This window comes from Mirounga angustirostris, unplaced genomic scaffold (assembly GCF_029215605.1).
Source record: "Mirounga angustirostris isolate CCGP_5_RB_7025 unplaced genomic scaffold, mMirAng1.0.hap1 SCAF_10, whole genome shotgun sequence".
Lineage (NCBI taxonomy): Eukaryota > Metazoa > Chordata > Mammalia > Carnivora > Phocidae > Mirounga > Mirounga angustirostris.
The window spans coordinates 71,500,401-71,526,104 of record NW_026991718.1 but is presented as its reverse complement, the minus strand read 5'-3'; the positions used below and the strand labels follow the sequence as shown (position 1 = coordinate 71,526,104).

The 25,704-nt window shown below is 42.8% G+C and overlaps 2 protein-coding genes across 4 annotated transcripts in view; one reads left to right on the top strand and one right to left on the bottom strand.

The window, feature by feature from the left end:
- Nucleotides 1-1,825: 1,825 nt before the first annotated feature.
- Nucleotides 1,826-24,352, top strand: MSH6 (mutS homolog 6). Its single transcript, XM_045885043.2, has 10 exons — nucleotides 1,826-2,184; nucleotides 13,012-13,211; nucleotides 15,763-15,929; nucleotides 17,706-20,250; nucleotides 21,320-21,591; nucleotides 22,571-22,688; nucleotides 22,979-23,068; nucleotides 23,608-23,762; nucleotides 23,867-24,066; nucleotides 24,182-24,352. Exons 1-10 carry the CDS (start codon nucleotides 1,925-1,927, stop codon nucleotides 24,261-24,263), a joined length of 4,089 nt encoding a protein of 1,362 aa, XP_045740999.1. The 5' UTR covers nucleotides 1,826-1,924; the 3' UTR covers nucleotides 24,264-24,352.
- Nucleotides 13,724-25,704, bottom strand: part of FBXO11 (F-box protein 11) — a 96,415-nt gene continuing 84,434 nt past the window's right edge. For all 3 annotated transcript variants that reach the window (XM_045885045.3, XM_064572522.1, XM_064572521.1), the window contains one exon: nucleotides 13,724-25,639. In XM_045885045.3, the coding sequence (XP_045741001.1) occupies nucleotides 25,510-25,639 (130 nt within the window). In that variant the 3' untranslated portion in view covers nucleotides 13,724-25,509. The remainder of the gene's footprint in view (nucleotides 25,640-25,704) is intronic.

The following is a 25,704-nucleotide window of genomic DNA, read 5'->3' as shown; positions in this document are numbered from 1 at the left end:
AAGATATGTGACTTCTTGCTTTTTAAAGTCTTAATGAAGTTTTTGGGAGACATCTAACTGTAGTCTCCAAAATTCGGCCCAAAGTTAGTATCGTGTTCAATAACAATTAAGAAACAAGTTCAGAGAAGTAAAATTGCTCAGTTCCCTGGCTGGTGGGCTGGGCTGGAGCCCAGCTCTTGATCTAAGAGCTCTGGCACTTAACTTCTGTCTCATAACTGGCTCGTTCCCTCTGAGCCTCTATTTCCTTTTGGTAAAGCAATAATAATGATAAGGTGAACCAAATGAAATAGGATTTTCATTCTTCAAAAAGGGTTCGATATTGGCAATTTCATACAGTTCAACCTAATCCAAGGTTGTGAGGATTAAGTGAAATAACGTGATGTGAAATTGAAGGCAGTGTAGCATTTCTGTTAATAACACACAACTCCAGAAACAACTTCCCAGGATTAAAATCCCTACTCCATCACTTCCTAGCTGCTTGATTTGGGCACATTACTTGACCCACGTGTACCTTAGTTTTTACAGCCGTAGAGGTATAATACGGGTCAACAATCCCTTACCTGCAACTCTGAAATGAAAAAATCTCTGAAAACGGAAAGTTTTGTGGCAAACTCATTCGGTAGCAAATTTTGACCTGAGTTTACAAGGCTATTGATAGTCCATATTTATCCCACTTACTGTGAATAAACAGGTTTTGCTGCAGAAATATTGATTGCAGGGTGTTGCCCCAGAATCTCTGGGGGTGACACATATTGTACCCATGAAGGGAAGAGAGCACCTCTCAAATATTTGAAACAATGCTGGGTTTTTTTCTTGCCTAGCAAAGGAGAACTTGTGGCAGAACACTGTCTCCCTGAACAAAGCAAAGGGCTGATCTTACATAGGTTTTTACCAAAGCACAGCTGTTGCTGATTGGGGCTGGTTTCCAGGATTCTAGATTCCACTTACTTATTCATAATTTGGGATCAAGGCCAAAGAACCGTCAGTCTTCCTATTTCTTTTTTGCATTTGGAGAATAGGAACTTTAGTCACACCCTGTTCCCTTTCTAGATCTGAAAAACTCTGCATCCTGAGACACACCTGGTCCAAAAGGTTCAGATAAGGAACTGTGGCCCTTTACTACTTCCCTCAGTTACTGAGCAGATTTAATTAATCTATGTAAAATAATTGGAAAGCTCCGTGTAGCTGGCAGGTTTTATTATAAACATGTAAAGTGCTTGCCACTTAGCATCCGTTTAGCAAGCGTGTCAAGTGCCTACTAAGGGCAACGTTCTGAGAATACAAGATGAACAGGAGACTCGATCCACCGCTGAATAAGCCTGAATCTCCACCCCCTCCCCTGAAGTGCTCTAACCACAGGATTTTTCATGCAGGCGCGGGAAGCCGTTTCTCCGCAAGGGCGTCTTTCCGCGGCCCTTGGGTCCGCCTCCTGCAACCAGGCCACTCATGCCCACGCAGTGCGTGATGTCCGTACCGCGCGGCCCCCGCTCGCAGCCCCATCATGCCCGCTTCCCTTCCAGAGAGGGCCGGCTTCCCGAGGCGGGGGCTCCGCGGCCCCGCCCGGCTTCCGGCCCGGGCGTTCCAGCTCAGACCAGCCCGGATCGGCCCCACGGAGCGAGCGCGCCAGGCCCACCCACCGCCGCTCCGGCCGCCTGGGGCTAGGGCCCCGCGCGGCCTGGCGCCCCCTCCCCGCCCCACGTCGCCCGGCGGCCCGAGAGGGCGGGGCCGGGCGCGCGCCGCCCGCGACGCCGCCCGCGACGCCGCCCGCGCACGCCCGGGCGCCTGCCGATTGGCCGCTGGGGCCAGTGTTCCTCCGGCGCAGCGCGCCTCCCCCCAGATTTCCCGCCAGCAGTCGCCGCGCGGTTTATTCCGTGCTTCCAAGGGCTCGGTCCGACAGAGCGGTTGGGCCTCGCTGGCCGTCGCTATGTCGCGACAGAGCACGCTGTACAGCTTCTTCCCCAAGTCTCCAGCGCTGAATAATGCTAATAAGGCCTCGGTCAGGGCTTCAGGTGTAGGCGGCGGCGCCGCCGCAGCCACCGGGGCCTCCCGTTCTCCCGGCGGGGATGCGGCCTGGAGCGAGGCCGAGCCTGGGCCTGGGCCCTTGGCAGGCTCCGCGTCGCCGCGGGAAGCGAGGAACATCAATGGAGGGCTGCGGAGATCTGCCGCCCCTGCGGTCCCCGCCAGGTAGCGGGGTTGGGGGGGCGTCGGGGGTGGGAGCGCAGGGAGCTTGGGGAAGGGAGGCTCGCTTTGGAGGACTTGGGGGGGTTCGCAGCCAGGCCTTAGGCTTGGAGGAGGTGGGGCTGCATACTTGGCTTGAAAGCGTGCGGGGCCTGAGTTTGTAGCCTTGGCGTTAGGGGGCGTAGATTGTAAACAGGGTAGGAGGAAATGGGCTGCAGGAAGAAAGCGGGGGAGGAGACGCGCAGACTTTGGAGGAAGAGAAGGGTACCACCAGGTGGGAGGCCGGGTTAGCGAAGAGAAAGGGAAGATGGGAGCATTGGGGGTGGGGCATGAAGAGAAAGGCGCTTTGCAAGCTCTGTGCGGGGTGCGCACCCAGGGCTGGGGGAGGGGCTGGTGCCTGCCTGCAGCGGGGGAGGGGTGGCGGGAAAGAGGACTGCCTTCGGGGAGGATGAACGCTTTGTAGCCCGGAGGCTGTGGGGGCGCGGCGTGCAGTGAGTGGGATTCGAGGAGGAGGTTCCTCGTTCGGAGCTGGGATAGGGAATTGAGGGCCAGCAGACGTTCGGAGAACACGCTTGGATGTTTGGTTTTGAGCCTCGGGCGCCTGTACACTGGGAGCCGTGGGCCCTTGGCCTGCTTGTGGGCTGTGCGGGGGGGGGGGGTGGGCCGCGAGCTGAGCGCACCGGGGGTGTGTCACGCCGCAGACCGAGGAGTCTGATTGGTCCGAGTGAGGGTTGCAGGGCGGGGCGGGGCAGGTGGAGGGGCGCAGAAAGTGCTGGGATCGGCTAGGTCATCCCATAGGTAGGCCGAACGTGCACCAAGACAAATGAATTTAGAGGCTATATTAATTTTGGAAGTATTGTGTGGAGTTGAGAAAGATGCTATATTATGATACGGTGTCTCTTGTTGACAATTGCATGGGAGGATGGGGCCCCGCAATATTTTCCGAGTCGAGAGTGAGACTCTAAAGGCCGTGGTCTGGCGCTGGGCAGGGGTATACGGACGCGATTGTGGGGAAGCCTGCCGGGAGGTGTTCTCGCTCTGAGCAGTTCCGTGCTGTTCCACGGCTTGGCCGGCCTTTTGTCGGAGCAGCGGGCGACATATTGAAAAGCTCGCATTTGCTGTATCCCAGGTATTGTATTAGGCACAAAGGGTAATGGTGGCCCTTTGAAAGGATGAAGAAATAGAGGTTTAGAAAAAGTGAAAAACTCCCTTCAAGATCAGAGAGTTGGTTAGTGGTTCTGAGTAGGCTGTTTAAAATGTCGTGAGTTTTAGGTGTCCTACAGATTTTCCGAAGTCCTAAGTGGCATTAGTTTCCTTTAAGCGACCCTTTTAGGCAGGGAGTTTAACTATATAGTTGTGTGAAGAGTAGTAGGATGTGTCTCTGGCTTACAGATTATTTTGAGCTCTTTTTTTTTTTTTTTAAAGATTTTTTTATTTGACAGAGCACAAGCAGGGGGAGAGGCAGGCCGAGGGAGAGGGAGAAGCAGGCTCCCCCCCCGCCCGAGCAGGGAGCCCGACATGGGGCTCGATCCCAGAACCCTGGGATCATGACCCCAGCGGAAGACAGCCGCGTAACTGACTGAGCCACCCAGGCACCCCTGAGCTTATTTTTTCTGAGAAACAGCAGATACGAGAAGTAACCGAATGTTACTCTCTGTAAGGGTCATTTTAATTTATAAAGGAAACCTCTGTTTGTAAGGGTGTCTCCAGGAAAAGATGGATGACTAAATCAGGAGAAACTAATGGAGAGCTTCTGACTTAAATCTGCATAACAACCATAGTCCTTGTTTGCTGTTCTTCCCTGGTAGCCTCCCATACCTGTCCGCTCCCTCCCCCTCACTCCATTTTTCTTTTGTCTTTAGCTGCAGATGGTATTTAAGGTGGTGACTTGGGCTATCTCTGTGAATTACTCAGTTTTCCTTAGTATCCAGTGTATACGGGGGTATACACGTTAAACTTTTGTTAGGTTTTCTCTCATTAACCTTTTACTACTAAGGGGGTCTCAGCCAAGAACTCAAAAGGATGGAGGGAAAAACATTTTTCCTCCCCTACATTTGCATCCTCCATAACAGACTGTTTTTCCATAAAATTTTCATCATTTCATCATGAGACATGCAAGGTGTATTATAATGTTTATTTGAACGTGAATTGATTATTATTATTATTTTTTAAGATTTTATTTATTTGACAGAGGCACAGCAAGAGAGGGAACACAAGCAGGGGGAGAGGGAGAAGCAGGCTTCCGGAGGAGCAGGGAGCCCGATGTAGGGCTCCATCCCAGGACCCTGGGATCATGACCTGAGGGGAAGGCAGACGCTTAACGACTGAGCCACCCAGGCGCCCCTGAATTGATTATTCTTGCATCCGTGCTAAAAGGCCTTCAGTCAACAAATGTCCATGTACCTACTCTGCCAGGCACAGAATTAGGCATTACGGATCCTGGATACACCCTTGAATAGGACAAGCAAAAAGGCAATTCTTGGAGCAGAAGCAGATTTATAAGCTCTATGAGCTTTGGTCAGGGGAAGGGGGGTTATGTGTCAGCGTAGGCTTTTGGCTCTTCAGGCTGAGACCCAAGAGATAGGTAGGAGTTAGCAAGGCTACAGTGGGAGTAAGGGGGTGTTAGGAAGCTGGTTCAGGAAAAAGGTCCTGCAGATTGTGATAGAAGAGAAGAGACAGGAGCCTTGGAGAGGGTGTGTAAGGATCCAGTCATGAGCAGACTGATAGGCCACAAAGACATTTAGACTTTTTCTGAGGGTCAGTTGAAAGCTTTAAAAAGAAGTTGAGCATCTTTTAGTGTTGGTCATGTACATTTCCTCGTGCTTAAGTGTTCCAAGGGTTTTGCCTGTTTTGGTTTTTTTCCTAGTTCTTTGCCAGTGGTGTGTGATGCAAAGTCTTTTTCTACCCTGGGTAGTCCTTTTTGCCAGCTTATGACATCTTTTGAACAGAAGTTACTAATTGTAATGTCACGTTTGTCAATCTTTTTCTTTATGGCTAATACTTCTATAGGTTTTATTTAAGAAATCCATAGGGGAGATTGAGGTTTTAGAAAGCTCACTCTGTGGGTGCCTGGCTGACTCAGTCCGTAGAACATGTGACTTGATCTCGGGGTAGTGAGTTCGAGCCCCACATTGAGCGTAGAGATTACATTAAAAATAAAATCTTAAAGAAATCTCACTGTGGCTTAAGTGTGTTTAGTGGGGAGACCTGTTGGTAATGGAGAGAGCATGTGGGTAGTGGTAGTGGGGGTAGGATTTAGAAGAGGAGTTGAGAGACCAAAGTGCTAGGTGAGGCATGTGTTGGTGATGATGCAGATAATGGGACATAAGAGCAAGGAGGGAGGCAAGATGACATCAGTTTGAAGTAAATGGCTATAAGAAGAGTAGAAGGAGGGGCGCCTGGGTGGCTCAGTTGGTTAAGTGTCCTGCTTTTGATTTCGGCTCAGGTCATGATCTCTGGGTCCTGGGATTGTGCCCTGCATGGGCTCCGCATTCAGCGTGGAGTCTGAGGAGTCTCCCTCCCTCTGCCCTCCAAGGGCCTATGTGTGTGCTCTCAAAATAAATAAATGTTAAAAAAAAAAGGAGAGAGAAGAGTAGCAGGACGTATGTGTGTCCTGAGCCTGCGTCTCATACTTAATTTTTTCTGTAGTTTACTAAGATCATAATTGAGAGACCTGTAAGGCTTCTGACCACTTAAATCTGGCTTTTTAAAAAAAAATTATTATTACTACACATCTTGGCTAGTTTGTTTTTTACGGTCTTCAGTGATAATGGTCTCTCTCTGAACTGTATGCCCTGTTCCCATTCACAGACAAGGAACAGTCAGACCTGGCAAATCTTTTTTCAGCACCTTTATTTAAAGGTAACTAGCTGCACTAGTTGTAGGTGCTTTCCTAAGAACGTTCATACAGTTAAACATATTTATAGCAATACGTTTTTCCAACTCTCACACCTAATATAATATTAGCTATTCTAAGAGAAAAGAATTAAAAAAATTCAAGCTCTTTAAAAAGTATCCTGTGGACTCAGTGTCACAGACCTAACTTGTTTTAATTGACGTAATTAAAACAGACATTAAAGATGTTCAACTTGGGGTGTCTGTGTTGCTCAGTCGGTTAAGCATCTGCCTTTGGCTCAGGTCATGATTCCAGGGTCCTGGGTTGGAGCCCTGCATTGGGCTCCCTGCTCAGCAGGGTGTCTGCTTCTCCCTCTACCCCTCCCCTTTCCTATTTGTGCTTTCTTGCATGTGCTTTCTCTCAAATAAAATCTTAAAAAAAAAAAAAAAAAAAGATGCTCAACTTGTCATAATTTGGTCTATGGGATTCTCTTTTGAGCTGCTTTTATGGCTTTACATTACCTCAGAGCTTTTGAAAATATTCTGATGACTGTTTTCCCTGCTCTAAGGCATGAAATTAAGCTGCTCCACAGAGAGCCTGGTTTCTGGGCGCCTGGGTGGCTCAGTCCCTTCAGCGTCTGCTATTGGCCCAGGTCATGATCCTCGGGGTCCTGGGATGGAGCCCGCATCTGGCTCCCTGCTCAGCAAGGAGTTTGCTTCTCCCTCTGCCCCTCACCCCGCTCCTGGCTCTCGCTCTCTTTCAAATAAATAAATAAATAAAATCTTCAAAAAAAAAAAAAAAGATCTAGGCAGCTGGCCGGTTAGCTCAGTTGGTTAGAGCGTGGTGCTAGTAATAAAAAAAAAAAAAAATCTAAAGAACCTGGTTTCTTCTAACTTTTAGGTTTCTTTTCCAATGCTATTTAGAAAATAGTACTAGACACCAGTTTAGATGCTAGTTTATATGGTCACCCTACACCCTAGTGTATAAATGATGGGCCATAGTTAACCCAAGCCGAAGAAGGAAAAGGTATACGGGCATAAGTGCACTGGTAGGTTGATTACTTCTGATTACTTCTTTTTTTCTCAGTACTGCATTTAGTTGTTGGAGGATAGGGGAAGTCTTCTCTAATGGTCCACCTTGAGAGTTAGATGCAAACTCTGATAGCTGATTTCTAAAGTTGGCTTGAGAGTGTTTTCATGTTATGACTCAATGTTTATATGCGTAAGTTTTTGTTAGACAAGCCCAGTTTATCTTTTATTGCTTACAGCAGCAAATTCTAGTAGTGCTTTGATATCTACTGATTTTTTTTTTTTTCTTTTTAAGTAGATAGCCTTTTTAAAACGCTGATTATGAATTTGGGGCGCAACCAGTAATTGACAACAAGATTATGGACTAAAGAGAAAGCAAAATAATGTGATTTTAAAGCAAAAATCTGTTCAATGTATGTTTGGCTTTACTGAGACATTTCTTATTTTTAGTTGTATGAAGGCTTTATTATTTTTAAAGTAAGTTCTACGCCCAATGTGGGGCTTGAACTCATGACTCTGAGATGGAGTCAAATGCTCTACCCACTGAGCCAGCCTGGTGCCCTAGTTGTATGAAGGCTTTTACATTTGTTTTTCTGAGCTGTCAGCTTTTCCTTTTTTTTTTTTTTTTTTTTTTTACTGTCTTTGGAATCCCAAGAATATCAAACATTTAAGATATATTAACATTTTGGGGGGTCCTGGCTAGCTCAGTTGGAAGAGTGGGCAGCTCTTGATCTCAGGGTTGTGAGTTCGAGCTCTCTGTTGACTGTAGAGATTACCTAAATAAACTTAACAAAAATTAAAAAAAAGATGTATCAACATTTTAAAAACACGTAAAGTCATAATTGGATCTTCTTTATAAGTACATTGTACGATAATCCCAATATTTATTTTCGCATTTTAGCTTGGGCTTTATAAAGACCCAGTGTATTTTACATTGTAATAAAATCCTTAGATGTGAGGTGACTTTTCGGCCCACATATTTTCAAATTGGATTTGCATAGAGGTAATGATCCTTGTTAATACAGTTATATGAAAAGAGAAAGATGTTAAGATTGTCAGAAGATATAGCCAAATATGAAAATACAGTAAACTGTGCAGTAACTTGAGTAAAGCTTTAAATAGAGCCAGTGGAATAGGTGGATGTGATTTTATAGGATTATTAGGCACTTATAAGGACCAGTGTATGACAGATTATAGCACATTCCAGCTGTGAAACTCAGGCTTGCATTATATTTCCATACTTTATTGCTTTAAAAGATGTATTTGAGAGAGGGAGTGCAAGGGAGAGAGAGAATCTCAAGCAGATTCCGTGCTAAATGCAGAGCCCAACTTTGGCCTCGATCTCACAACCCATGAGATCGTGACCCCAGCCAAAATCAAGAGTTGGATGCTTAACTGACTGCACCACCTAGGCATGCCCTCTATATTTTAAAATACAGTATTTAATGTTGGTAGGAAAACTTGAGTATTTGCATGGATTAAAATATATGTTCCTTTTATTTTGGTATTCTTTGGAAACTACACAACTACTAGAAATTAAAATTTTAAAATTACCTATAAAGAGTTGAAGTTTGCCCACAAAATTAATAAATGTAAAAACTTTGTTAGTATTAAGTGAAGAAAAATTTTATTTTTAAAGATTTTATTTATTTGGGGGGGTGAGAGAGAGAGTAGGAGCAGGGGGAGGGGCAGAGGGAGAAGCAGGCTCCCCCCTGTCCCCCCAGCAAGGAGCCCGATGCCGGGCTCGATCCCAGGACCCCGAGCTGAAGGCAGACGCCTAACCAACTGAGCCACCCAGGTGCCCTTACACAGTATATTTTATTACTTGCTTAATTCTCATTTTGGTTGGAAGCCACGGTTTCCTGGACCAGAATTTTTTAAGTGTCCACTTTTAGCGTTAGAGGAACAGTGCTTATTACTAAATGTTTTAGTCTTTGCGTTACATAGTGTAGTGCCAGTTGCGAACATCAGAAAAGTTAGGTTATGTGTAAGATTCTGTAAGTGTAAGATATATTTAGGGTAAGGTGATGTTGAAGAACAGTTTGAATAGTTCATTTTAACTTTACAGATAAGGAATTTACTTCAAAACTGATAATTGATTGTAATTAGCTTTTTTCTTATTTTTTTTTTAACGATTTTATTTGACAGAGAGAGACACAGCCAGAGAGGAAACACAAGCAGGGGGAGTGGGAGAGGGAGAAGCAGGCTTCCCACCGAGCAGGGAGCCCGATGCGGGGCTTGATCCCAGGACCCTCTATCATGGCCTGAGCCGAAGGCAGACGCTTAACCACTGAGCCACCCAGGCACCCCGATTGTAATTAGCTTTTACACATTTTTTTCTCTAGTGAGTATGTACATTTGCCTTGCAAAATAAGTTTAAAGATACTAAATTTTTAAATTGGTTGCTTGGAATTCTTGAGACCTTTGAACACTGTATAGTTCGTTTTACAATTTGTACTACATTTGCACAAGTGGGAGTTTTAAGGTAACAGTATTCTTAGCTCAAGTTAATTCCTTTGGGATAAAACTAGAATGAACTTATTCATGTTAAAACAGCAATATTTTATTATATAGTAAGTTTAGGTATAAAGCTAAAAAAAATTTTCCCCATGTCTTCTGGGTCTCAGAAACTTGAGTTACTCTTAATTAAGGATAGAAAGGAACTTTCAGGAGGCAGGCATGGCCATCTCATTTTTTTGCTCATGAATTTTGATCTAGCGGCGTCTGGGTGGCTCATTCTTAAGCGTCTGCCTTCAGCTCAGGTCATGATCCTGGGGTCCTGGGATCAAGCTTGCATCTGGCTCCCTGCTCAGCAGGGGTCTGCTTCACCTTCTGCCCCTCCCCCGCTCATGTTTTCTTTCTCTCTCTCTCTCAAATAAATAAATTCTTAAAAAAAAAAAAAAAGAATTTTGATCCTAGTCATAGTTTCTCTGGGAGCCTCCGAGACCACTGAGATGCCTGCAAGTGCTCTGTTGCCTCCTACCAGGCAAAATAGAATTCCACTGGATTTGAGGCATCCTGCTCCTTTGAACTTCAAATGTATCACCAAGATGTACATTCCTGCCAGTCTCTTATGCACTAACTCCATTCTTGAGAATTTGTAACTTTTGTAAGACATGTATGTAATAAAACAGTTGGTGTCCAGTTCAGCACTTAGTCCGGCCTCCGAGACCACTGAGATGCCTGCAAGTGCTCTGTTGCCTCCTACCAGGCAAAATAGAATTCCACTGGATTTGAGGCATCCTGCTCCTTTGAACTTCAAATGTATCACCAAGATGTACATTCCTGCCAGTCTCTTATGCACTAACTCCATTCTTGAGAATTTGTAACTTTTGTAAGACATGTATGTAATAAAACAGTTGGTGTCCAGTTCAGCACTTAGTCCGGCCTCCGAGACCACTGAGATGCCTGCAAGTGCTCTGTTGCCTCCTACCAGGCAAAATAGAATTCCACTGGATTTGAGGCATCCTGCTCCTTTGAACTTCAAATGTATCACCAAGATGTACATTCCTGCCAGTCTCTTATGCACTAACTCCATTCTTGAGAATTTGTAACTTTTGTAAGACATGTATGTAATAAAACAGTTGGTGTCCAGTTCAGCACTTAGTCCTTACCCTCCATAACTCCGTTCACAAAGGCAAGAAAAATAGTCCTCTTTAATTTTACAAACCAAGAACACGTTGTAAACCTCACCCCATACTGGTCAGGCTCAGGGCTCATCCCCATATATATAATAAATTCAATACCTAGGGAAGGGACTGCCTCAAACTAGCCAGATGGGGTTCACGCTTTGCTACGTACACACCAAAACGTTACCTGCGTCTCTTTTAAGGGATTTAGTTGCCTTTAAGAAGGGCAGCCAGGGGGCATCTGGGTGGCTCAGTCGGTTAAACTGCTGGCGGCTCAGGTCGTGATCCCCAGGGATCAAGCCCCAAGTTGGGCTCCCTGCTCAGCGGGGAGTCTGCTTCTCCCTCCCTTTCCTTCTGTCCCTCTGCCCCCCGCTCAGTGTGCATTCTCTCTTTCTCTCTCATAAATAAAATCTGTAAAAAAAAAATAAAGGGCAGCCAGGCTTGACAGATAGGTATCCCTAGTGATCCCCCTTTCAGAAAAATCTGCTTTGAAGCCTAATGTCTCAAGACTGTACAGCCAGAAATACGCTTCCTGAGGGGGGACGTGTTCACTGATATAACATGTACTTACTCTGTTTGGCCAGTCTTCTAAAAATTACGGTCGGGTTCAGACTCAGAACTGATAGTGTCTTTAGGGAGACAAGTTATTTCCCTCCTTTAGCAGCAGAAAAAGAGTACAGCTGTAGGGTAGTCTCAGGTACTTCCGTACAAAGAAAGCTTGTGGTTTTCTGATACTTGCACTTGCGACAGGCTTTTTGTGGTTAAGTGGCTACTTGGCCAAGAGTTAAGAGAAAGACGGCGTGACAGTAGGGAGGCTTGTCGAGCATTCTGCGTGGCTGTCAGGGTCTTTGTCTCCTGTCAGTGGACATGTTGGTAAGGAGGAAGGGCTTAAGGGAGAAGTTTGAATTGTATAGACGGAGCTTCCTGTTTGAAGATCCACCGTGTGGTGAGCTTGCCGGCAGTACTTACGGATTTGTGCTTGTGCAGGTTGCTGTAGATTCCTGTAAGAGCGCACGTACCGTAAAGGCCCTTGAGAAGAGCTTCCGCTGAAGTCATGCTGTAGTTTGGCTTTGCTGATTGTCTAGCCTAGGGGTTTCCTGTTCACATTTCTCCAGACAGGACTGCTTTAACTTCATGACTGGGTCTGAATAAGGTCGCCCCAGGGTACTAATGCAAGCTATTCTAAAATATTCTTGTTTGTAATGTACTTACTTTACTTTTGCAGTTATTTAATGAAAACCTTTAAGCAAGTTTAGAAAATCTTGGTATATAGTATTTGAGCAGAATTTATTAGCTGTTGCGGTATCTCCATCACTGAGGGTCTCTGCTGGAGTCTTTAATTTTTACTTTTTTATTAAGTTTTATTTTTTAAGAGAGAGTGCGCGCACGAGCAGGGCGGGGCAGAGGCAGAGGGAGAGAATCTCAAGCAGGCTGCACACCCAGTGCTGCACCCAGCGCAGGGCTCAGTCTCCTGACCCTGAGATGAGGACGTGAGCTGAAATAAAGAGCCAGATGCTTAGCCTTCGGAGCCAGCCAAGCGCCCCTATTAAGTTTGAATTTTAATTCCGGTTAGCTAACATACAGTGTTCTATTAGTTTCAGGCGTACATCTGCTGTAGTCTTTTCAGCTCGATTCTTCTTCCTCTCCCGCTACGCTCTCCTTTCCCTTTCTCAGGAAACCTTCAGGACCAAATTAATTTTCATGAAGAGTGAATCTTCGTTTTTGATTCTGCAGGCATATATACTCATTATTTTGGGGCGTGTTAGGCGCTTCTCTGTTTACTTTTTCCATAAAAACAGATTCCTAGGGGTGGGGGTTAGTGTGCTAGGTAGCTTGTGGAGTGTTAACTGGAAACAGATTCCAAGCAGAGTCTGATGAGGTAATATTTATTATCATTAACCAATTACATAGTATGTTTGGTATTTTAGTAATACCATGGGTCAGGTCCTGTTCCTGACACATCCCATAGTGTAGTATACACGTGTGATACATTATAGTTTGCAGAGCATGTACAATGAGTCTGTGCCTTTTTCTTTGCATCAGTATTCTACCAGAATTTGGCCATAGCTTATATAAACTTTGATTTTCTGAGAAACAGTTTCTCACCTTAATACCAGAATTCATTATATGACTTGAACATCTGATTTTTTAAATTTTACTTTATTTTTTTGAACATCTGATTTAAAAAAAATTCTGGAATGTCTGTGCTTGAATATTAATGCCAGAAGACTTCAAAGGAGTGTTAATGATGCCTTCCTTGGAATTGCTTATTTGTACGTAATTGCCTTTAATGTAACTTAACCAAATATTAACCAAGTTATATATTTCCTTTTGGCAACAGTTCTTGTGACTTCTCACCAGGTGATTTGGTTTGGGCCAAGATGGAGGGTTACCCCTGGTGGCCTTGCCTGGTTTACAACCACCCTTTTGATGGAACATTCATCCGTGAGAAAGGGAAGTCTGTCCGAGTTCATGTACAGTTTTTTGATGACAGCCCAACAAGGGGCTGGGTTAGCAGAAGGCTATTAAAGCCATATACAGGTAAGAGAGTCCACTCTTCAGAGTGTGTGTGAGAGAGTGTAAGAGAGCAAGCATGCAGCACAAGTGTCTGCGACTCCCGTACAGTGACATTAAGTGTATTTTATGCCAGTAAATTTCAGGAGTGGCAGGGTGGATGCCTCCAGCACGGGAAAAAGAGAAGATGCAGCTGGTCTTTAGCTGGTTTGTTGTGGGGTGGAATTTTTATTTCTGTCTTTTCAGTTGACTTAATGGCAATATCATGCCCGTAAGGGAAAAATGTTTTCATGGTTAGATCTCATTTGGACCCAAATACCAAATTCAGGCATGAAAAGGGTAAATTAACAGGGCCCGATCTTCAGAGATCTAAGAGAAAGGCAGTGCGGTCAGGATATGTAGCAAATAGATCAGTGACACTGTCTAGGGCAGATGGAGATGCATGTTTACTTAGCCTTCAAAATCCTCACTTAGGAGCACATCTGAGTTGAGTTTCACATCAGACTTCTGGAACCATGATGTGCTTTTTCCAGGCCCAGCTTTTTATGTCCTAGACGTCAGCAGTCCTGCCTGTGTAGCTTCACTTGGGCCTATCAGTTTCTTGAATTCTCCAGTGCACACGCTCATTATGTTTGCCAGGTTCACTGCCCGTATACGCTTGAGCATGAGTAAGTCCTTATCCATTACCCTCAGATTCTCCAGGCTAGGGTGCTGTTGAACTCAGTGTTTTGGAATCAGAATAAGGGTCAATTTCCCAGGAATCTCTGGGAATCCTGCCTTTTGGTCATAGCGTCATCCTGCAGGGCGAGGAGGGCACACTGAAGAAAGTGCAGTCTGCATGCAAATCTGACCTGCAGGATGGAAAGAATCTGGAAATTTGGTTCTGTCTTCTGCACTAATTTGCTGTATAATCTTGGCCAAAAAAGTAACTCAGATCCTGCTTATTCATATGTAAAAGGAGAGTTGAACCAGGTAACAAAAGGTCTTTTTCTAGGACTAATTTTGAGATTCCTTTTTTTTTTTTTTTTTTAAGAGCTAGCACGCTAGTGCGTGGGGGCGGGGGTGGGAAGAATCTTTAGCTCAGGGCTCCATCTCCAGGCCCTGAGATCTTGACCTGAGCCACAATCAAGAGTTGGATGCTTAACTCATTGAGCCACCCAGGCACGCCAACTTTTGAGATTCTAAACAAAGCTTTGGCAACATGACTTTAATTTAAAAATACCCAAAAAAGTTTACATTTATGTTGTCATTATTTTGTAAAGGCACCCGTTGTGTACCACCTTTGCCCTTTAAATTCCGAAATTGTTGCAATAGCATGGATGAGGATAAACTAGGTTTTTAATTCTTTCTGGAGGGGGGAGGTCCTTAAAATTGGAAAGCAGTTTGCATCAGGGATTTTCTGGGGAATGATGAGGTCATTAGATAGGTGGGGGGTGCATGCAGCTGCAAACAGGCACTTGAGGAAGTTAGGAGCCACCCTCCAATGGACTTTGATTGTTGCAATTTGTACTGTTGGTGCAGCTCTTGAGAAAAGTGGGCAATTGCACCTTTATTTTAGGCAGCCCATCAAGTTGCTAATGTAATGGCACTTTAGGATGTCCCATTAGTTTTAGTATACAGTAGAAAGAAGGAAATAATGTAATGTTTGGATCTGTTAAATTTAGACAAGTTCAGGTTTGTTTTCTAATTATATTCAGTCAGAAGAAAACAAAGACATTGCTAGTTAGGCCTCTGCCATTAAACTTGTGATCATCTGCATATAATCTTTTGCTCAGAGGATAGGAGTGTCATTTAAAATTACAGCTCTTGGGGCACCTGGGTGGCTCAGTCAGTTGAGCATCCGACTCTTGGTTTTGGCTCAGGTCCTGATCTTGGGGTCCTGAGATGGAGCCCCACGTCCCACTCAGTGGTGAGTCTGCTTGAGATTCTCCTCACCTTCTGCCCCTCCCCCCACTTGCAGGCGTGCTCTCTCTCAAATAAAATCTTTTAAAAAAAATAATCTGAAAGGAATAAAGGAAGAGTTTTACCTGAAAACAAAACAATTTGATTCAACCTAAAAAACAAAAACAAAACCATTCAAAGTTTGAACTGGGTTACCCTTCCAAAATGTTAGTATCCTTACTAGTAGGGTTTTGTTTTTAGTATACCCTATTTAATTACCTTGGGGATAAACTTAGTATCATAGCTTCATTTAACTGACAGTGTAGTTTTTGCCTTCCTGAAGTGATTTTTTTGTACAAAGGGTCTCAAAACCCTTTTACATCTCCTTCACCTGAAGAGGGGTGCCTTTATCTATTTAGGGCCACAGTCCCAGGTCATTAGAAGAGAGATGAAGTAGTTCTGGGTGACCCAATAGTTAAGGCAACTTCAAGGACGTAAAATAGGTAATTTAAGTTACTGTAGGCTTTACTGATCTATTATCAATCAAACGTAATGGGACGTTAAAAACTGTACTTGATTCTTCTCATGCTTGTCCATTAGTGCACGTGTTAGACATTGAGCCCATTCCCTAGCTAACAGTTCTTATTTATAAATGAGTAAGATTTGCTTAATAAGAAATATAAATTAAATTTTTTAGGTTCAAAATCGAAGGAAGTGCAAAAAGGAGGTCATTTTTACAGTTCAAAGCCTGAAATACTCAGAGCAATGCAACGTGCAGATGAAGCCTTGAGTAAAGACAAGATTGAGAGGCTTGAATTGGCAGTGTGTGATGAGCCCTCAGAACCAGAGGAAGAAGAGATGGAGGTGGGATATTGTTCAACAGTCTGTTGTTAATTATGTTGGGAAAGTGATGGAAAAGGGGGGGTATTAAAGTGATATTCTCTTGTTTTATTTATATGTATACACACACATACACTTTAATACTCATACACATCTTCTTTTATCTTTTATTTGTGAGAGAGTGTGAGCATGAGGAGGGGGAGAGGGAGAAGAGGGGAGAGAATCTTTTTTTTAAAGATTTTATTTATGTATTTGAGAGAGAAAGAACGAGACAGAGCATGAGAGGGAGGAGGGTCAGAGGGGGAAGCAGACTCCCTGCTGAGCAGGGAGCCCGATGCGGGACTCGATCCCAGGACTCCAGGATCATGACCTGAGCCGAAGGCAGTCGCTTAACCAACTGAGCCACCCAGGTGCCCAAGGGGAGAGAATCTTAAGCAGGCTCCACACTCAGCGTGGAGCCTGATCGGGGCCTTGATCTCACAGCCGAGATCACCACCTGAGCCAGAATCAAGAGTCTGAATGCTTAACAGACTGAGCTACCCAGGTACCCCAAATACTCATACACATACTTCTACACTTCTGTAGGACTGTAGGTTAAGTTAGGTTAGAATCTCAGCAGCCATTTTGCTTAAGTTCTCAAGCTTCAAGCCTGCTAGAAGACACATGCCGTAAGAGGTAGTACACCATTTTGGTAACAACAGGACGGTAAGGACATGTTGATAAACTTGGTTATGATGTCTGGCAGTAAGCCTCTCTATGAGGGTGTGGTCAAGCCCTGGAAATTAATTACCTAATGTTCTCGATACTTTTTTTTTTTTTGGTATTAATGGTCACTATTTGAGTGATTAAATCATTCTTCTCTACTTTAACAAATTAATGAACTATGTGCTTAAGAGATTCATTTATGACTAAGCCTGATGTTATGTTTTGTTCTGTTATAGGTAGGGAATAAACTAATGAGTATTTTAAGAGAAATGAAAGAAAAGAGATTTTTAATCTCATTTTCGAGGTTGAGGACAGGGGTCATAACACCAGTGAAAGGTTTAGAACTGGATGGTAATACAAAGATCATTTGGCCTCATACAACTTTCCATGTGTGGGAGATCCATGATAAGTGAACTGGGCCTTGCCCAAGAAGCTACAGCTGGTTTGTGGAAGAGCAAGGACTAGAAAGCCTGTATAGATTGCACTGCTTAAAATGGCAAACTTCGTATGTCCCTCTGGAAGAGGAGAGATGACCCTGGAAGAAAGATCCAGGCTAACAGAGGGAGATTTAAAGTTACTTCCACAGCTGACTGTTAATGAGGGTATCACCTGTAGGTATTTGGGATGTATGGTCATGCTAATGGCTTCCACACTATTGTACAGGATAAAACTGTCAGGAGAGAATTGCTTAATTCTCTAGTGTGATGCTACTGAAATTGATACTTATTTTTTGGGAATTCCTTTTTTTTTTTTTTTTAAGATTTTATTTATCTGACAGAGAGACACAGCGAGAGAGGGAACACAAGCAGGGGGAGCGGGAGAGGGAGAAGCAGGCTTCCCGCGGAGCAGGGAGCCCGATGCGGGGCTCGATCCCAGGACCCTGTGATCATGACCTGAGCCGAAGGCAGACACTTAACGACTGAGCCAACCAGGCGCCCTTTTTGGAAATTCCTTAAAGAACATAGTTTCTCATTTCTGGAGCTGGGTTCTCCTCCTGATACAGGATACTGCAGCATATTGAGAGATACTCCACAGCAGTACTTTAATTTTCCAGATTTTGTCTTATATTTAAGTAACTCTTTCTTTGCCTGCCAGGTAGGTGCAACTTACTCATCAGGTAAGAGTGAAGAAGAAAATGAAATTGAAAGTGAAGAGGAAGTACGGCCTAAGGTCCAAGGATCTAGGCGAAGTAGCCGCCAAATAAAAAAACGAAGGGTCATATCAGACTCTGAGAGTGACGTTGGTGGCTCTGATGTGGAATTCAAGCCGGATGCTAAGGAGGAAGGGAGCAGTGATGAAATAAGCAGTGGAGTGGGGGATAGTGACAGTGAGGGCCTGGACAGTCCTGTCAAAGTTGCTTCAAAGCGGAGGAAAATGGTGACTGGAAATGGTTCTCTCAAAAGGAAAAGTTCAAGGAAGGAAATGCCCTTGGCTACCAAACGGTCACCTGGCATTTCATCAGACACCAAGAGTGCTTTGACTGCTTTCTCTGCCCCTCAAAATTCTGAATCTCAAGCCCACGTTGGTGGAGGATGTGATGATAGTAGTCGCCCCACTTTGTGGTATCATGAAACTCTAGAGTGGCTTAAGGAGGAAAAGAGAAGAGATCTACACAGGCGGCGACCCGATCACCCTGATTTTGATGCATCCACACTCTTTGTTCCTGAGGATTTCCTTAATTCCTGTACTCCTGGGATGAGGAAGTGGTGGCAGATTAAGTCTCAGAACTTTGATCTGGTTATATTTTATAAGGTGGGGAAGTTTTATGAGCTGTACCACATGGATGCTCTTACTGGCGTCAACGAACTAGGTCTGGTGTTCATGAAAGGCAACTGGGCTCATTCTGGTTTCCCTGAAATAGCATTTGGCCGATACTCCGATTCTCTGGTTCAGAAGGGCTATAAGGTAGCACGAGTGGAACAGACTGAGACCCCCGAAATGATGGAGGCACGATGCCGGAAGATGGCACATATATCTAAGTATGACAGAGTGGTGAGGAGGGAGATCTGTAGAGTCATTACCAAGGGTACACAGACCTACAGTGTATTGGAAGGTGACCCCTCTGAGAACTATAGTAAGTATCTTCTTAGCCTCAAAGAAAAAGAGGAAGATTCTTCTGGCCACACTCGGGTGTACGGAGTATGCTTTGTTGATACCTCACTGGGAAAGTTTTTCATAGGTCAGTTTTCAGATGATCGCCATTGTTCCAGATTTAGGACTCTAGTGGCACACTATCCTCCAGTACAAGTCTTGTTTGAGAAAGGAAACCTCTCAACAGAAACGAAGATGATTCTGAAGGGTTCATTATCCTCCTCTCTTCAGGAAGGTCTGATACCAGGCTCCCAGTTTTGGGATGCAGCCAAAACTTTGAGAACTCTCCTTGAAGAAGGATATTTTAAGGAGAAGTTAAATGAGGACAGTGGGGTGATGTTACCCCAGGTGCTTAAAGGTATGACCTCAGAGTCTGATTCTCTTGGGTTGACACCAGGAGAGAAGAGTGAATTGGCCCTCTCTGCTCTAGGTGGTTGTGTCTTCTACCTCAAAAAATGCCTTATTGATCAAGAGCTTTTATCAATGGCCAATTTTGAAGAATACATTCCCTTGGATTCTGACATGGTCAGTGCTACAAGACCTGGTGCTGTGTTTGCTAAAGCCAATCAACGAATGGTGCTAGATGCTGTGACATTAAGCAACTTGGAGATTTTCACGAATGGAACAAATGGTTCTACTGAAGGGACCCTGCTAGAAAAGATCGATACTTGCCATACGCCCTTTGGTAAGCGGCTTCTAAAGCAGTGGCTTTGTGCCCCACTCTGTAGCCCTTATGCTATCAACGATCGTCTAGATGCTATAGAAGACCTCATGGTTGTGCCTGACAAAATCTCTGATGTGGTAGACCTTCTGAAGAAGCTTCCAGACCTTGAAAGGCTGCTGAGTAAAATTCATAATGTTGGGTCTCCCCTGAAGAGCCAGAACCACCCAGATAGCAGGGCTATCATGTATGAAGAAACTACATACAGCAAAAAAAAGATTATTGATTTTCTTTCTGCTCTAGAAGGATTCAAAGTAGTATGTAAAATTATAGAGATTATGGAAGAAGTCGTTGACGACTTTAAGTCTAAAATCCTTAAGCAGGTCATTACTCTACAGACAAAAAATCCTGAGGGTCGTTTTCCAGATTTGACTATAGAACTGAACCGATGGGATACAGCCTTTGACCATGAGAAGGCTCGAAAGACTGGACTAATTACTCCCAAAGCGGGATTTGACTCTGATTATGACCAAGCTCTTGCTGACATAAGAGAAAATGAACAGAGCCTCCTGGAATACTTGGAGAAACAGCGCAGTCGAATTGGCTGTAGGACCATTGTCTACTGGGGGATCGGTAGGAACCGTTACCAGTTGGAAATTCCAGAGAATTTCATCACTCGTAATTTGCCAGAAGAATATGAGCTAAAATCTACCAAGAAGGGGTGTAAGCGATACTGGACCAAAACTATTGAGAAGAAGTTGGCTAATCTGATAAATGCTGAAGAACGGAGAGACGTATCATTGAAGGACTGCATGCGGCGACTGTTCTTTAACTTTGATAAAAATTACAAGGACTGGCAGTCTGCTGTTGAGTGCATCGCAATATTGGGTAAGACTTTGAACAAACTTTGGTTAGTCCTTGTGTCCCAGTTATGTGTTAAGATTTAAATCCATTGGACATTTGCCATTGAGGTAGATCTCTAAACACAGCAAACAAGGTGTATGTCTTGACGTGTATGTATATACTTGCCTCCTCACTTGACAAATGGCTCGTTTGCCTATAGCAATTTAAGTTCACTTTTGCCCTTACTCAGTCTTGAATAATTGAATGAAAGACTGAAAGGTTTTTAGTACCTTTATTTATTTATTTTTTTTAAAGCAGGGGCTTTATTTTGCTTTGTTTTTAAATTCGGGGCTTGAACCCTGAGATTAAGACGTGAGCTGAGATCAAGAGTCATACGTTCCAGATGCTCAACTGACTGACCCACCCAGGCACCCCAGATTTTTAGTACCTTTAGTATCTGATACTGTTTTTGATAATGTTTAAGTTTCTCTTTTTTGTTAGACTAAATTAAATTAAAACTATGTCTTGGCACATCACTTTTTTCTTTTTTCAGTTGATCTCTTTACATGCATATATTTTAAGATCTTAATCTTTTTATCTTAGCCCAAATTATCACACTTTTTTCTTATAGTTGATTTCTAAGAGCCCTGATTTATATATTTGTAATTTGGCAACCTTTTCAATTTCATAAATAGTTTCCTTTTTCTTTAAATTTCCAACTTATTTGGAGCCTTTGCTGTTTTACAGTTTAGGTTTTTTTCCTGTGTTGTAAAAATATAGTAACCATAGGTTACCCAAATTTGTAATAGAACTGTTCTGATCTGAATACAACTGTCCAGAATTGAATAGCACAATTATTCCTTAAACCAATACAACTTTGAACAGTTTGGTGGGTAATTTAAATCTTCCCTCAGCACAGGTGTTCAAAATTGGTGAATTTACTTTAAGATTCTTTTATGTAAGTTTGCCTCTTAGAAAAAAACATGTATAAAAAGCAACTAGAATATACTGTCCTCCTCTGAAAAAGTGTTTTTGAAAGACTTAATTAGTTGATTTTTTGTGCTTCTCAAGCAGCCTCAAAAATGAAGCCTCACTTTCACCCTCTCTTTAACAGATGTCTTACTGTGCCTGGCTAACTACAGTCGAGGGGGTGATGGCCCTATGTGTCGTCCAGTAGTTCTGTTGCCAGAAGAAGGCACTCCTCCCTTCTTAGACCTTAGAGGATCACGTCATCCCTGCATTACGAAGACTTTTTTTGGAGATGACTTTATACCTAATGACATTCTAATAGGCTGTGAGGAAGAGGAGGAGGAGGAAAATGGCAAAGCTTATTGTGTGCTTGTGACTGGACCTAACATGGGGGGCAAGTCTACGCTCATGAGACAGGTAAACTGAACATTAAGGTGGTGTTATACAAAGTCATTTGTATACTTTCGGAATATATTACATATTTAGGCCACCCTTTCCCAGATAGCACATAAATTACATAGAATTCAGTCACCAGCATAATAGGAAGCAAAGGAAAAATGCTTTGTAATTGTATTTACCTTTATCAGGTATCTGCCTCATGTTATGGGGAGCATACATTAAAAATTCGAGATTTCAGGTCATGATTTCTTTATAAACTGTTTGACTTGATTGGATTCATTTCCTCTGAAGGTAGATGTATTCATAATGAATGAAAATGCTGGAGGTTTGTTTCTCAGACTCATGTGTGGGAATCCTTATAAAAGAACCATGACAGACTTGTTCAGGTAGGAGAGCAGTTGAAATTCAGGACCTCTAATAACTGTTGGAAACTGCTTTTGTCTTCTCTTTATACCAGGGGTTGGCCAGCCACTGAGCTAAACATACTTACATTTTTTAAAAGGTTGTAGAAAGGAAAAAAAATGTGACAGAGACATTGGACCCTTGACTAAAAATATTTGCTGACCCCCCTGCTCTCCTGTATGATTAGGTTCACCAAATTTGCTAACTAGCAGGAGGCAGTATAGTCTGTGGTTTTCAATCCCATTTTCGTTTTTTAATATTACTTGGGAGAGCTTGACAAAAAAAGTACAGAGGGGCTTCCATCGTCCCAAATAGATGCATTCGGTCTAGAATTGGTTCTAAGCATCAGTGATTTTAAGATTCTACCGTGTAGTCAGCCAGGGTTGAGAATCACTAATGCAGTGGGTTAAAAGGTCACAGGCTCTGAGGTTTTAAAGGCAGTTAGGCCCTAAGCCTCTTGGTTTTCTAGGCTTCACTTTGCCTACTTTGGATTGTGAACAATTTTTAAGAGTGCCTGACTCGTATATAATTGTTCTTATCTATCTGTATCTGTTTTTCTTTAATACATTAAAGACCTTTCCTCCTTCCTTCACAGGCTGGCCTATTAGCTGTAATGGCCCAAGTGGGTTGTTACATACCTGCTGAAGTGTGTAGGCTCACACCAATTGATAGAGTATTTACTAGACTTGGTGCCTCCGACAGAATAATGTCAGGTGAGTCTTCTTTTTCACCTAAGGCTTTATTAGTGGACAGTTCATTTCTACATTTTGTATGATAAATACATCTGCCTTGAAATTTGTGTGAGCCATTTAAATTCGATGTTTGGTTTTTCTGGTGTTAGTGGAGTGCTTTCAGGCATTTGAAAATGTTCTTCCTTCAAGAATTGCATAATCTCTTCATGAGATGTAACCTGTGGTACTGGGTAGCTCATGACAGGAACCCAAAAGATGAACGTACTATTTTAGGATTTTTAAAAAGATCTCCTTCTGTGTGTTTTTTTTAGGTGAAAGTACGTTTTTTGTTGAATTGAGTGAAACTGCCAGTATACTTACGCATGCCACAGCACATTCTCTGGTGCTTGTGGATGAATTAGGTAAGACATTACAATTTCCATTTAAAGGCTATTTTAAAAACTTTCATTCTTCTTGACGATGGTCGGACCTTTCTTTAAAAAAAGTTTGAACGTGCTCACCTTTGTGCCATAGACCATAGTGGGAGATGGTAAGAGAGATCATGTGAAAAGGTCTTTTAATTTACCAAGGCTAAATTTTTTTCATCATATTAAAATATGGTTGTTACAATAGGATGTTTCTGAACATCAATGGTACCTGCAGAGTACTCTTTAAAAAAAGAAATGCAGGGGCGTCTGGCTGGCTCAGTCAGTAGAATGTGGGCCTCTTGATCTCAGGGTTTTAAGTTTGAGCCCTATGTTGGGTGTAGAGATTAGTTAAAAATCTTTAAAACCAGCACCCTACTTCCACGGCTGATAAGCAGATCTATTTAGCTAAACAGGGCCTATTATTTGGATGCACTAATTGAGGTTACCGTTTATCCTTTTTTCATTCTGTTGTGAGGTATATCCTTCTGGTATAAGGCAGATACATAATTTATGCATATATTTTACTTTCATAGGAAGAGGTACTGCAACATTTGATGGAACAGCAATAGCAAATGCGGTTGTTAAAGAACTTGCTGAGAACATAAAGTGTCGTACATTGTTTTCTACCCACTACCATTCATTAGTAGAAGATTATTCTCAAAATGTTGCAGTGCGCCTGGGCCACATGGTATGTATAATAAATTGCTTATTCAGAAGTTTAGATTTTTGAGGGAATCAAGGCAGGTACTTCCATTGCTTGCACATGAACAGAACATATTTTCCTTTTTTTAGGCATGCATGGTAGAAAATGAATGTGAGGATCCCAGCCAGGAGACCATTACCTTCCTCTATAAATTCATTAAGGGAGCTTGTCCTAAAAGCTATGGCTTTAATGCAGCGAGGCTTGCTAATATTCCAGAGGAGGTTATTCAAAAGGGACATAGGAAAGCAAGAGAATTTGAGAAGATGACTCAGTCACTGCGATTATTTCGGTAATTATACTTGGGTATAATTTTGCCATACAGCTGACCTTACTAAAACTGTAAAGGGGGATGGTTGATGCACTATGAAAAGCATGAACTGAATTTTTTTTTTTTTAATTTTAAGGGAAGTTTGCCTGGCTAGTGAAAGGTCGACTATAGATGCTGAAGCTGTCCCTAAATTGCTGACTTTGATTAAGGAATTATAGACTGCATTGGAAGCTTTGAGTTGGCTTTTGACAAAGGTGGTAAATTCAGACAACATTATGATCTAATAAACTTTATTTTTTAAAAATGACCATTTTTCCATTTTCTTTCTAGGAAATTAAACCCTTTTAATTCTTATCTACCTTCTACATAATGGTTATTGAATACTCCACAATATATTAAGTCTAGATGTTATGGTACATGCATACACTTTCAGGCTGTTTATACCCACTGTCACCAATACACATAAATGGGGGGGAGCTATGAAACTGTATAGGGCTGTATATATACTTGTCTCAGCTTAATGCAGGAAATTGTTTTTAATTTCCAGCAGTTCGTCTAAACTGTTCAAAAAAAAACTATGAACAGAGTTCAAATACAGGACTGTTTTGAAGAGACTTTCTAAAGTGTACTTTAAAACATAGTAGTTTTTACCTTTCACAAAACTGAGTTACAAGAATACTTTTTGTTTTACAGTGCATCCCTTCCTAGGAAGTCTCATTAAAACACTCACTTTTTCTAGGGGTGATTTTGAATGCTGCACAGGAAAGGGAAGGAAATAATAGTCTTAACTTTTCTTAAAGGATACCAGAAACATTGCTGGATATAATTTAAGATTAGTGTTTTCTCTTTCATAGAAAGAACGTACATACTGGGACATGAGTACAGTTACAGCAAGTCTAGGTGTGCTAACAAAACAGGGCACATTCAAGTACAAGAAGATTTGCTTGAAATTAAAAACAAACTACATGAGATTAAAGCATTAAAATCATATTTCTCAATCTGAATACATGTTAAAAAAAAATCAAAAGAAACGCAGAAGTGCTAGCTCACATTTTTACCATATTACAAAAGCAATTGGTACCCATGTCCATAAAGGCAGCAACAAAGCTGCTTGTCTGTTGAAGAGTACTACTGCAAACTGGACTGCATTCAATGCTAGCTGTAAAAACCCCAGCTTTTTTTCAGAAGTTGGTATCTGTACAAAATTGCAGCTTATTTCTTCACTTCTGTCCCTTCGAAAGTCTTTACACAGTAATGCTAAAACACCCAGCTTTGAGATCCTGAGTCAATATATTGCCACTTTCTTTTTGGTAGCTTGAGCTTCATAGTGTCAACTGACCTCGTGTATCCATTTTTAATACAGTCTCTTCCTGTAGCATGGGCAAATATTTTAAGTCTTCTTCCAAAAAAAATGTTTTAAGTTATGATGTTAGAATGGCAGGACTTTTTCTTTAGGGAAGGAATTCAGTTGTGCTGCAATGTATTAGATTCTATAGGTGGAGCAGAGTCATATAGTGTGTCTGTATCGTGTGTAGGCTCACCAGCTAATGTACAAGGATTAGACAGTGTTCCAGCACCACAGTCACAGAAAAACCTAAAGCAAAATGAAAACCCAAAAATTAGGAAAGTGATGGCCGGGGGTGGGGTGGGGGGAGATAA

Bases quoted from the DNA above. Each gene is read 5' to 3' on its own strand.
- MSH6 (XM_045885043.2), top strand. From the start codon at position 1,925: ATGTCGCGACAGAGCACGCTGTACAGCTTCTTCCCCAAGTCTCCAGCG. The intron at 22,689-22,978 runs GTGAGTCTTCTT...TGTTTTTTTTAG, and splicing joins CTCCGACAGAATAATGTCAG to GTGAAAGTACGTTTTTTGTT. The intron at 23,763-23,866 runs GTATGTATAATA...TCCTTTTTTTAG, and splicing joins CAGTGCGCCTGGGCCACATG to GCATGCATGGTAGAAAATGA.